Source organism: Schistosoma mansoni, chromosome 6 (genome assembly GCF_000237925.1).
Source record: "Schistosoma mansoni strain Puerto Rico chromosome 6, complete genome".
NCBI lineage: Eukaryota > Metazoa > Platyhelminthes > Trematoda > Strigeidida > Schistosomatidae > Schistosoma > Schistosoma mansoni.
This window is the reverse complement of record NC_031500.1, coordinates 16,042,926-16,056,307: the sequence shown is the minus strand read 5'-3', so window position 1 is coordinate 16,056,307 and position 13,382 is coordinate 16,042,926. Positions and strand designations below refer to the sequence as shown.

The window sequence follows — 13,382 nt, the reverse complement described above, 5'->3', positions numbered from 1 at the left end:
CCAGGACACGTGTTTCGTCCTACCTGGTAGTAGTCAGCTGGATGTAACTGCATCTCGGGATTACTGCTCACTCTGAGACTCGAATCCATTACCGTTGACTTCAAACATTAAAGCGTTATCCACTTAGCTAATGAGTACAGATAGCCACCAGCTTGTGCAGTGAGTGAACATCAACTCTGGGATGCAGGTACATCCAGCTGAGCAGACCCGAATCAGACGAAACGCGCATCCTGGATTCCACTACTAGCCACAATCTATCTCTACTTATAATGCTTATTACTTAAAGCAATATCAAAACAATCCTCACAGAACGCACATATATAAAAATAAAGAATGATCAATTGCATTCCTAAACATCAATGGGAAGATTCAAGGAACAAATACAAAAATAAAGTATGTAGTGTTTGTTAAAGTCAGTGAACTGTGTAAAATATAGGTGAACATTGAGCATTCCAACAAGATAATTTACGCACAGAGCAATTTCTTCAAAAGAAATAAATCTTGATAAACATTTTGAGTCAGTATATTTCAATATACTGTTGAATTGTATAGCACAAACTGACTAAAATTACTCACCTTACATGTTAATATATAAACGTCATTAGTTAGTTGGTTGATAGTACAGCTTAGCTATCATCCAATAATATTTGTATCGACCCGGGCTTGGGACTGGCAGTAACTCTATAAGAGCTACGTGCGGAGTTTATGTTGACTGTATCACTTTTAATATGAATAAATTTCTCCGATAATGTTTTTCCTTTTGAGTTACAGTTTGCTAATCTTAAATTAAGTAATTATTAAGGATGTGACTCTAGAAGATCCTAAGCAATAACTCTCAAATATAGTGCTTATCAAGTGACTTCAAAATCAAGATAGTTATTCAATGGTAACTAAGAATTTCATACGGATACAGAAATAGTTCATTCTTACTTAAATAATTTCTCAGTTGAAATCATGAGTCGATCGAAGCTAGACCACCATGGAAAACCTGGAAGCACTAGTTAGGCTCTCTGGAGCAAAACTGGTAGGTCCTGGGTTCGAATCTCGCGAGGCGGAATCGTGGATGCGCACTGCTGAGGAGTCCCACAATAGGATGAAACGGCCGTCCAGTGCTTTCAGGTTATTCATGGTGGTCTAGCTTTAATTGACTCATTAATTCAACTATTAGGAAATTATCAAATTCTTAAATAAACTATTCATTTCCGGGGACAACAAATATATTCAACAAAGATATAATCAGTAATAGAAATTAAGTATTTTCATTAATAGTCAAATCGGTAAAGTACAAAATTTAGATTTATTCGAAAAAGCATACATGAATGAAAAGAATAAGTATAACTTTTGAAAAATTAAAATGTTCTCTGAGTATAACTGAACAAATTCAAGATACCGAACACACTCAGACAGTAATAGCAGTAGTACTAGTCACAGTAGTATGAGTATTAGTAGTAGTAGCATTATAGTGAACGAGAACACAAGTGGGAATAACCAAATGTATTTGAACATTAAAAGGACAGAATTTCTTAGTAAAATCTGATAACCATACAGTAAATTCTTCATTTGCGAAATACCCACCAATTTCCTCAAGTTTTGTTATTCCTTCGTTTCCACGTAAATCACTCTCTATTCTCGTTCTCGTCCTCTTAGACCTTCTTAACCTTCTGCCGGCAGGTATTTCACTTTCAATTGTTGATACATATTACTTACATCTGTCGGCACATGACACGCCACAGTAGTTGTTTATAGAAAATAATAGCTTTACTGTGAAACACTATCACTAAACACTTATGCTTATAAATACTGTTGATTTCCACATGACCTATGAAATAATGGTAAGCTAAAACTTTTGTAATAAAAAGTATCAAGTAGCTCCTATATACAATACTTTTCAATAATATGAAAATATTCTTGATACGACAGAATCAGACTAAGTATTTAAATACCTTGAGAATTCTATTCTGAAACAAGTGATTAAGAAGACAGTATATCGAAGGAGGAACAATATATGTAAATGAAGCCAGGGATAGACGAATATGAGACTTTGGAAGGAGAAACATCTTGAGAGTTTTCCTACCAGGGTAGAAGCACGATTCTTATCCAAACAGCTTCAGCTAACAGATCCTGTCAAAACTAAGAGGGTTTATGATTATATTGAATATCTACAATGGTGTTTATTTTGAAAGATTTACTTACCTCCAACAGTATTTCTAAGAATTTATATGTTTTAATCGTAGCAGATAAGCTGACAAAATCTCTTTTTCATAACAAGACAAACAAAATTTATTTACTAAAGTTTAATAAGATGTTAGGATACAGGTTAGCATTAAAAAACTCTGCTAAAGTCCCACTGAAAATTAGGAAGCACGGAGCGATTTTGACACAGTGAAGTTCGTAACATTATCAGCACCACTCGACATCTGATATGAATTCAAACCAAACTTATAGCTTCAGGCCCCCATTCTCTGAACCTCAACTAAAGGGCATTCGACAACACTGTAATTTGTGGACGAACAAATCAGATTTAGGATAACAGATTTCGGATCTTGGCGCGAAATCCATTCACCTATTTGGCGTTTTGGCCTTTTGGATGATGTTAGTTCATAATGAAAACCACAAATCTAATTCCTAACTCTAACCATCAGCTTTAATTCACAATCCATATTATTTAAACTGATTTATAACCCTAATTTAGCCCCAGTAAGTAAGTGTACATTCCTAAGGTCACTTTACTGGCGCTCAAACGTTATCCATTAATTATAGCCTCGCCATCATCCCAGTTCACTCCACCAACAACTATTCTAGAGTTACCACTGGTTCCAAGCCCTGCTAAAAGAGGAGGGTTGGACATGGCGTTAGCGAGCCCATCCTGTAGAAAAACTAACTCGCTAAAAAACGCCAACCAGAAAAAATAATTCAAACCATTTAAACTCTGCCCTGGGAGTTGAAGGAAGAATTATGACACCTCAGGATTAAAGTCGTGATTTTTCGGAAGTCACGAGGCCGATGCCCCTTCGAACAACCAGAGCAACAATTAACAACAGTACATGGGACAACCAGACAATATGGAAGACCGGGAAGACCAGTCAAATAGCAATGGAAATGAGGAGATACAAATCGGCAGTACTCGTAATGAGCGAAAACCATCGGACACAAGCTGGAAGACAAAGACTGGATACGGAAGAGATGCTGTTGTGCTTCGGCCACGGAGGGGAAAATGCTCTATACACTCAGGGAGTTGCTCCAACGCTGTTCAGAGAAGCACGAAATGCACTTGTAGGATGGGAATCTCATGGACCCAGGATAATCAAAGCATCATTCAGAACAAAGAAGCAAGGGATCGCAATGAACGTTATCCAATGTTATGCACCCACCAATGATAGCAACGACGATGATAAAGACCAGTTCTATGAAAGGCTGCAATCAATTATAGAGAAGTGCTCACGAAAGGACCTCACCATCCTAATGGGAGATCTAAATGCTAAAGTTGGAGTGGACAACACAGGATATGAAGATATAACTCGACGACATGGACTAGGAGAGAGAAATGAAAATGGGGAGAGATTTGCAAGTCTATGTGCATTCAACGAATTGATTATAGGCGGCACAATATTTCCACACAAGCGCATACACAAAGCTACATGGATCTGACCGGACCAAACCACAGAGAACCAGATAGATCATATTTGTATCAACAAAAAATTCCGAAGGACAATGGAAGATGTGAGAACAAGGAGAGGAGCTGACATAGCTTCAGATCACCACCTGGTTGTGGCCAAGATGAGACTGAAGCTAAAGAAACACTGGACAACTGGAGAAACAGCATTACATTGGTTCAATACAGCCTTCCTTCGAGATACTGACAAGCTCAACCAATTCAAGATGACTTTGAACAACGAGTTCCAAGCTCTACAGGATCTACTGAAAGAACAAGAAACTACCTTGGAGGACAACTGGAAAGAGATAAAAGAAGCACTAACTTCAACGTGTCAGGAGGTTCTTGGTCCTAAGAAGCATAATCATAAGGAATGGATCTCTATGGCAACCCTGGAAAAGATTCAAGAAAGGAAGAACAAGAAACTAGCAATTAACAACAGTCGAATACGAGCAGAGAAAGTCAAGACAAAAGCAGACTACGCGGAAGCAAACAAGAAAGTGAAAAAAAGCATTAAAGCCAACAAGCAGGAATACATAGGCGAACTGCCAACGACAGCGAGAAAAGTTTCAGGAGAAGAAAATATAAAACAACTATATGACACAACGAAGAAACTGGCAGGGAAATAAAGTAAACCAGAGAGACCGTTCAAGGACAAAGAAGGCAAGACAATCACTAACATTAAAGGACAAAAAAAGATGGGCAGAATACTTCGAGGAACTGCTGAATAGGCCAGCTCTATTGAATCCACCGGACATCGAAGCAGCACACACTGACCTTCCTATAGATGTCATTCCACCAACGACGGAAGAAATCAGGATGGCTATCGGATAAATCAAGAATGTGGAGACAGCAGCATCTGACAATATACCAGCTGGAGCACTAAATTCAGGCATAAAAGTAACTGCAAACATGCCCCACGTTCCATTCAAGAAGATTTGAGAAGAGCAACAAGTGCCAACGGACTGGAAAAAAGGTTACCTCATCAAGATACCAAAGAAAGATCTGAGCAAATGTGGGAATTACAGAGTCTTCAGTTAGTTGTCAGTACCAGGAAAAGTTTTAAACGGAGTGTTGCTGAACCAGATGAAAGACTCAGTAGATTCCCGACTTCGAGATCAACAGGCTGGATTCCGTAATGATTGGTCGTGCACAGACCGAATTGCGATACTACGGGTCATCGTTGAACATTCATTTGAGTGGAATTCGTTAGTATACATCAACTTCATTGACTATGAGAAGGCGTTTGACAGTGTGGACCGGAGAACATTATGGGCACTCCTTCGACACTATGGAGTTCCTGAGAAGATTGTCAACATTATCCGGAACTCATACGATTGACTGCATTGCAAAGTGGTGGGTGGAGGACAGCTGACAGATGCATTTCCAGTAGGGACCGGAGTCTCTTTCTCTTGGTGGCCGACTGGATTATGAAGACCTCAACATCTGAGGGAAAGCACGGGATACAATGGACATCTCAGAATCAGTTAGACGATTTGGACTTCGCAGATGACCTGGCTCTTCTATCCCATGCACACGAACAAATACAGATGAAGACAACTATTGTATCAGTAGCCTTTGCATAAGTAGGCCTCAACATACAAAAAGGAAAAAAGCAAGATTCTCAAATACAACACGGAGAACACCAACACAATCGCATTAGATGGCTAAACTCTAGAAGATGTGCAAACATTCACGTACCTGGGAAGCATCATTGATAAACAAGGAGGATCTGATGCAGTTGTAAAAGCAAGGATCGGAAAACCAAGGCAACATTTTCTACAATTGCTGAACGTATGGAAATCAAAACAACTGTCAACTAACTTCAAAGTGAGAATCTTCAATACGAACGTCAAGACAGTCAGTCCTACTGTATGGAGCTGAAACGTGGAGAACTACTACGACCATCATCAGGAAGGTACAAGTATTTATATACTGTTGTCTACGCAAAATACTCAACATCCATTGGCCGGATACTATCAGCAACAGCGTTTTGTGGGAGAGGACAAACTAGCTTCCAGCTGAAGATGAAATTAGGAAAAGACGTTGGAAGTGGATCGGACATACATTAAGGAAATCACCAATGTGCATCACGACTCAATCCCTAACTTGGAATCCTGAAGGGAAGCGGAAAAGAGGAAGGCCAAAGAACACACTACGCCGGGAAATAGAAGCAGATGCGAAAAGGATGAGTAAAAAATGGAATGAACTGGAGAGGATTCCTTCTTGAAACAATCGTCCCTTATAGTTCGAATTTCCCCCGTATTGTTTTTTTAACACTACAGTCAACCAAGCTCCTGTCTTGAAATGTGGTGAATGCAGTGTCCGGAAACCCTACTGCCATGAGATAAATTGATTTACACCACAAGATACACAACCCCGCAAATAACTACTAGGTTGATTTGAACTAGTTTGGTTGGGTGGCCAGATTGCTGACTTTTGAACATAGCTGATGTGCTTGAACCGTTCCAGATTATCAAAAAGTGGCTGCAAAGAAATCAGTATATTGGCAGAAGTTTGTCACAGGTATGTTGGACATTGAAGCTAGCAGACGGTTTATTGGTATATTTGTCTAGCATGTTAAGGTACTTTTTCTATATGGAGTGGCATATTACTTATTTCGGATTCCAAAGGAGAGCTCATATCGAGGAAATGAAATTTATTGTCAGGCTACTACCCTTCTCACTCGTTTCTATAGGCAATGTCATCGATGTAAGAGACATGATAAACAAATTCTATCTGAACTGGTTTTTAAGTGTATATCGGACGCCGTTTTTGACGGTTCACAGAGCGAACCGGAGGGGAACTCAGTGACAACATATGGCATGTTAATTGGAGGTTACATATGATATGAGACAAATAGTCCTTCACATAGCCAAACTCTTTGTTGTGATAGCAGGTGTGGTGGCAGAAAGAACGCAAAAATATATAGCAGCTGCAATTCTACAGTCAGTTATTAGTAATTAACTAGGTTTTAAAAAGATTTATCACTCTCCGTTTTCATGGTCTCTGATATAGCAGTAAGCATGGGTTCGTAGTTATTTTGCTGGTTTACTGTACTTTGAAGTATTGTTCAAGAATATTTACCTTTTCAAAAACAGATGACAAGTAAACACTTCAAGAAAAGGTGAACGTTTTCGAAATCCGCTTGTATGATATTCTTGTTTTAATGCATGAATGTGCTAATCAAGTCGATTATTTGACCCGGGTTTTTCCTTAACCGGTCATGAACTGAAATTTGGTTTTTTGTGTAAGTCTAATTGTTTAGTTAATTTGTAAGGATTCATGATGCCTCAGAACTTAGGTTCAATGGTTTTGGGACGCATCTCCAGATCTGTCATTCCGTCATTCCACGGTGTTTACAAGACTCACTTTGCTTCTTTAATACGAATAATATGAATAAAAATAGACGTTCCTCCAGTTGTCCAACCTTGATTCCACAAACCAACAGGACGCTTAGACGGGAAGTTTCAAATAATAAGCGTCTGCTTAAACGAATCCAAAGGTAAATCCTTACCATAGTTTTATTGCTAGGCATTACCATCGTCGGTTACCACGACTTTTAGGAAAGCCAATCAAGCTCAGCGATTTGTTTGTGGCTGTAGTATCTCGCGGGGGCTATAAAAGAGTGTGCGATCGTAGATGGTGGTTAGAAGTAGCTCGGGAATTAAAGCTACCTAGTGAGTGTGCCAATGCAAGTGTTGGACTGCGAAGAATCTATTACCAATTCTTAAGTCATTTTGAATTCAAAGAATACCCTTCTCTCTCTGAACAGTTTCTGGTGCAAACACTTGTCGAACCAGATATCATCCCTGAAGACGTCACTTTACCGCTTTCTTCCGTAGAGCGGAATCTTGGGATTGGAACATCGTGTAATCGTGCTCATATTACTTCCGTTCAGTCAGCGGTCGATCTTTTTGATCAGTCCCATCGGTTTCGTTTTTTCCCTTTATATCAGGCAAGTTTAATATGTCAGTTTTCAACATTCGGTTCTAACTGTTAATCTATTACACCTTACCTGCTTCGGTTTGGGCGCCCGGGTAGTATCACAGCCCTCAAATCAGTGATGACTACTACTGGCCCCACTTATTGTGTGGTACATATGTATTTGATGCCCCCTTGTGCTAGTGTTTTTACGTTCAAATAAATGTAATTATATTTTAAGACTATTATATGCATTTAAAATGCTGACATTATCGTCATTCCATCACCCTTATGTAATAAGTGTGTAAGATTCTACACCCGTTGGTTGTGGCAGCCCGACCACGTTTGGGTTTTAAAAGTGAACTAATGAATGCTTCTAGTTTATAATTTAATTAGTTACATGGGGTTAGTAGATCTCATCAACTAAGTGCATTTTCTGGAGTTTTAATTGGTTTAGCAAATAACGATTTGTATCAAAATCAATAGCAACTTTCTATATATATGTATGTGTGCCAGAACACATTTCAGAAAGAATGTTTGTATTGTACAACTTCCTTGAAAGGGTCTTGAATCTATTATATTGGTTAGTACTAAATAGTTCAAATCAGTAAAGTTTCTATGTTAAGGGAATTATCTTGCCAACAGAAACATTGACAACTTTCTTAACAGTTGGACATTTTAAAAATACTTGCTAGTTGGTTTATATAATGATTCTTGATATGATCCCTAGAATAATGTCAAGTTGTCTGGTCATTTATACTCCTTGGTCACCCTATAAACGATTCTAAACCAAGTTCTCCAGCCACTAATCGCTATTTCCTCGCGGACCCCAACTACCATTACTTAAACCACTAGTCAGTGACTTTATAAACTGACACCGTGTTGGCCTCGTCGCTTCTAGCTTCCAACCTACTATTATGCCAGTAGACATTCGGCCTAACTACCTCAATTCATAATCTCATCAGCCGACTTTCCACTTTTGCCTATCACCCTATCCCTAGCATCAATCACTCAGTTCCACGAAACACGAGCAGCGTTTCATATGTAACTAGGGTCAAAAACTTGCAGCCCTTAAGTGTTTTCTGCTTCCAAAGACCACTTTTCACAACCATAAAATAACAGAGCGGATCATTGCTCAGTAAGCAAGCCTTTTTTGCTCTGAAAAAGCATAAGTATAAAGTTGGACAGTTACATAATACTACATAGGTTTCACTGTCACCAGATGTGTGATAACAACAGGCTGATTTATATGGTTTCCCCTCATGTCAGTAAAAATAGATATGCAAAGTACCTTTCTTAACCTTCGCTACATGCATTCACTGTCTGTTGTAGTAAACATATTTTAAAGCAATTGCTCAATAGCTTAACTAATGAGTGGAATTCCTGTATGTTCCTAAACAGTTTTCCTGTTTACACTTCAAATTGATAAGTGACTTTCTCATTTGTTTACAGGATTATAGTTATAGTAATAAAGAAATTCCCAGAACCGGCCAAGATAATGATATATTTGACGCCAATTCTAATGCAGACGAATTTCCTGATGTATTTGAGCCCTCACAACTGCGTTTAGTGGAATCAGCATTGTGTTCAGGTCTACCAAATGAAATAGAAGTTGCTTTAAACTCCCTTCTTGTTTTATCTATAACTCCATCATCTGGTTCATCAACTAGTGTTAGGCTTGCTCATTGTACAAACTTGCTTTCTCTTCTCGTAGCATCTGTTGGAATATATGGAGAAGGTAAGCGAGAATCATTCATTGTTCTCTACATTTTTACGGAAGTGTATTAACAGTCTCAAAGAAATTGTATAATATTAGGTATAACTAGTAATATTTTGTCGGTTGTCATGTCAGTGAAATAGGAACTTTAACTGAGTTGCATGTAATCTTATTTTCAAGCGTGTCTGTAAATACATATATGTATATGGCTACACCCTTAAAGTTAATCTCAGAAGGAAATATTACAAGTATGCTTTAAGAAAAACTAAAGTAGATCATAAAATTTATGCTTACAATGACGTGGTTTAGCATGATACCAAACTAGCTGAAAAAAACAGCGATGGCATTCTATTGATGAGTTAAACGAAAGGTTGAGAAAGCGAGTGAGTCTGTGACTTCTGCTAAATTGGTAGTTGCAAAAAACGTCTCATCTCACCTGACTGCTTTCGGTCATTGATTTTCCCAGTATATAAGAAAGAACGGAAATCCTATTTTGATTGCCACAAAGACATCTGTTCTACTAATATAGGATCTAAAATATTAACCTCATTAGTCATCTATGATCTATCTGGAGTTTGTCTACAGCAGACTCTGAAAGTTTATTTTCAGACTTGGGTGCTTTCTTCATCTAACTCCATGTTGGTTGGTGCAGACTGGTTGAGGCTCGCGTGACTATCTTCAATCGTTAGAGACGTCGACTGACATATGTTGAAATCGTTCAAAGCTGCGCCGATCTATTCAGTCATTGCTTTTTGTTAAATCCTTAGTTTGAAAATCATTCTATACTTTCCATTCTATCAGTTCGTTCTTTCCTGTCAAATAATATTTTCTATGCCCAATGTTTTTTTTATTATTAATGATGCTTCTACTACTACTACTACTATAGTATTCATCTTCGTGATTTCATCTCACCTTGCTGATATGTAGTCACTCAAGCCGATTCCCATTTGTGTCAGGTTCTTCGTCGCTTTTGACTACTGACTCACTGAGATTCTTAGAAAACCTCTAATTAATTTTCATTTTTGTTTTAGCATGTATAATTTTTATTGTCAAGTGTTATTTAGTTTGGATATTATTAATTTAATGCTATACTAAATGCATTAACAAAATTTCATTCTAGATTTTGGATCCTATATCTCCTGTGATGAAACTTGGGGGCGTCAGAATCAACTCAATTTTCTCAAAGTATGTTTTATTGATTCTCGCTAGCAAATTTTAGCGACTATTTGTCTGTGCTGTATTTTCCTTAACGTATAATACATTTTCTTATCAACTCACCAGTTACGGAACCATATATTTGATTCCACGCTACACACTAGTTATAAAGGTTATTGATACTACCTGGCTATTCAAATCGAAGTGGACGGACCAGGGTTAAAACCCGTGACTTGGAAGTCTAAAAGTCGGTAATCATAAGTGATTATTTACATTCGTATCTATTGTATAATATATAATGGTAACAATCTGGGTGGGTGTTCTTGAAACGAACCAAATAATCTTCATTTAACGGCCAGTTTTTCAAATAATGGTTTCGTTCGAAACGGGAAAGTGAAAAAAGGTGCATTATACCAGTGCTTGGTACATTGGAAATGTTGAAAGCGTGATATACCTCGTACATGTAAAACTGTTCTGGAATAAAATAAGAAAAAATATTGCCATCCTCCTGTAACTAAGCTGTTATACAAATACTGTGAGATCTCTTGACAGTACTCACTTTCCGTACCGAGATTCAATCGTTATCGCTCTCGTGATACTCATGGCCCACAAGATTGTGTCTACATCTGGTTGTGCTTACTCTGTCACGTTTGTATAAATTGTTTCAAGTCTTGATTTTTGTATTTGGGCTGGAACCATATCTGCTTTTTTTTAGTATAAACCTCCTTTGATTAGTGCTTATACTGTCAAGGATATTAAGCTCATGTCTGCTTTATAAAGCATACAGTTGACTCGTTAACCTTAATACTAGTAATATTACCCAACAACCGGTTATAAAACCATGTACTATACCCTGGACGGCTGATGGTTAGGCTTAATTCCCTAATCACTCAAAGTGAAGTAGTATCAATCAACTCTACGTTTTTCATGACTAGTTGGTTTTATCTATTTCGACTTAAATGGTAGAGGGAAGCATAAGGAAGTTGCTGCCCGGGATAGAATATAAAATCTCATATTCTCATTAAGTTACTGAGTTATGTTAATTCGTCGTAAACTAATAAAGTCCCAAAACTAACACAGCTAATATGAGAAGTGTTGAATATTTTAGACCATTTTGCATGTGATCATTCTCCCGCAAGACTTTATCTGCTATCTTCGTAAAAGTGTAATTCCTTCGGTAGAGCAATTATTTTCCTGTACTAAGGTATTTGGACTAAATGCAAGATTTTTGCTGCATTGATATTGTTTGATAAATGATGTTAAACTGATATCATCAATATAGAACCTGGGACACGTGTGTTTTCCCAAGTTACCATAACATATTGGCTGAATGAGCTGGAAATAACAAAGTGAATAATAATAAACTTGAATAACATAGTAGTACTGACGAAAAGAACGCCTGAACCTTGGTTATATAATTGAAAAGACATATATGATGGGATACTGGAATTCAAGGTCGAGAGGGGAGATAAAAATGAATGCATCCATGGGGTATTATTTATTACATATTATTCAGGATAATGGAGAACATTCGCAAGAATTTACTGGAATGTTTCCCTTTTCATTGTTATGCGTGATTTCTAATGTTTGTTTGGTTAGTTACTAATGTTTTTTGTTCAGTAAGTGATTTAAGACTCAATTCTGCATTGTAATCAGGAAAAAATTTTTAACATGAGTTGATTACATTGACAGCAATAGAATTAAAATCAAAAATGAAACATTATTTTCATAGTTGAAATCATGAGTCCATTGAAGCTAGACCACCATGAAAAACCTGGAAGCACTGGATGGCCGTTTCGTCCTGTCGTGAGACTCCTCAGCAGTCCGCATCCACGATCCCGCACTCGCGAGATTCGAATTAATTGACTCATGATTTCAACTATGAAAATGCTGAAATCTCCACAAAACCTCTTCTAATTTCTTTTTTTTTATTGATAAAATAACTTGATATTTTGATTTCTTTTTTTTAATGAAAGTTTTGGTACAGTGTTGTTCGTGAACCGTCTGGTCGTATATTCCTCCGTCCCGATGTCTTCATCAATACTGGTAAGCGAATTCCACTTCTTTTTTTTAAATATATATGTTGTAGATCAATTATTAATTGTTTCTATCTATACAAACAACCTTAAGATTTATAAAGATTGAAATTGTATTTTAAGTTTGTAAAAAAATCTAGTCACGTGATTTATTGACCAATCACTCTTAAGTGTATTATTATTATTATTATTATTATTATACTAATGTTTGACAAGGTCACATCATCTTAAAGCTATCTTCTTTTTTTTGAACAAGTGCAAAATCTGTATTATTTGGATAAAGTGCTTCGAATAGAAAAAAATCACTACATTCAATGTAGTTGCATTTGTATTTAGCTAATATTCATAAAAAATTTTGTTTACATATAGGTCATGTAGAATGAACAAGATAATTCAAGAACGTGTAAAAATTGGGTTCTAAGTTTTTTTACTTTTGGTGATTGACCTTCAAAACTTACCACCTATGTCTTCACAGTCTGTGGTTTATATGCATTTTCTTAAAGTAACGTTTAGTCTCAGTAGTTTAGACATAAAATGCCCTGGTACGGCCGAGAGCGGGGAGAGTCCGCTCTCCCTCTCCAAATGCTCTCACATGACCACGCGTATATGGCCTCTGCCAGGGAAGTCCTACTCACTGCCTACAAAATTGAGAGGACGAAAAGCGAATGCCCGGCGCTTTAACCGGTATAGTGGATACGGAAAGTCCACCTAGGGGAGTTGGAAAACCCTGATTCCGAACCAATGGTGCACATGGGCTCCAGTATCTTAAAGGAACAAATGGTGTATGAATCAATCGTTGGTCACTGGCTACCATGGGACTGTATCTCCTCACGATGCTCCACTGCCTTGTAGATTAGGCCAAATGAGATTTTTGTGGTGCATATATATCTGGTGCCCC

The 13,382-nt window shown here is 37.5% G+C and overlaps 1 protein-coding gene across 1 annotated transcript; it reads left to right on the top strand.

Annotated features, from left to right (window-relative positions):
• Positions 1 to 7,047: 7,047 nt before the first annotated feature.
• Positions 7,048 to 9,364, top strand: Smp_211210 (uncharacterized protein; the record flags this gene model as incomplete). The annotated part of the gene is made up of 3 exons (XM_018798408.1): positions 7,048 to 7,103; positions 7,187 to 7,610; positions 9,029 to 9,364. The coding sequence occupies 3 exons, from the start codon at positions 7,048 to 7,050 to the stop codon at positions 9,362 to 9,364; spliced, it is 816 nt and encodes a 271-aa protein (XP_018653353.1).
• Positions 9,365 to 13,382: the final 4,018 nt, after the last annotated feature.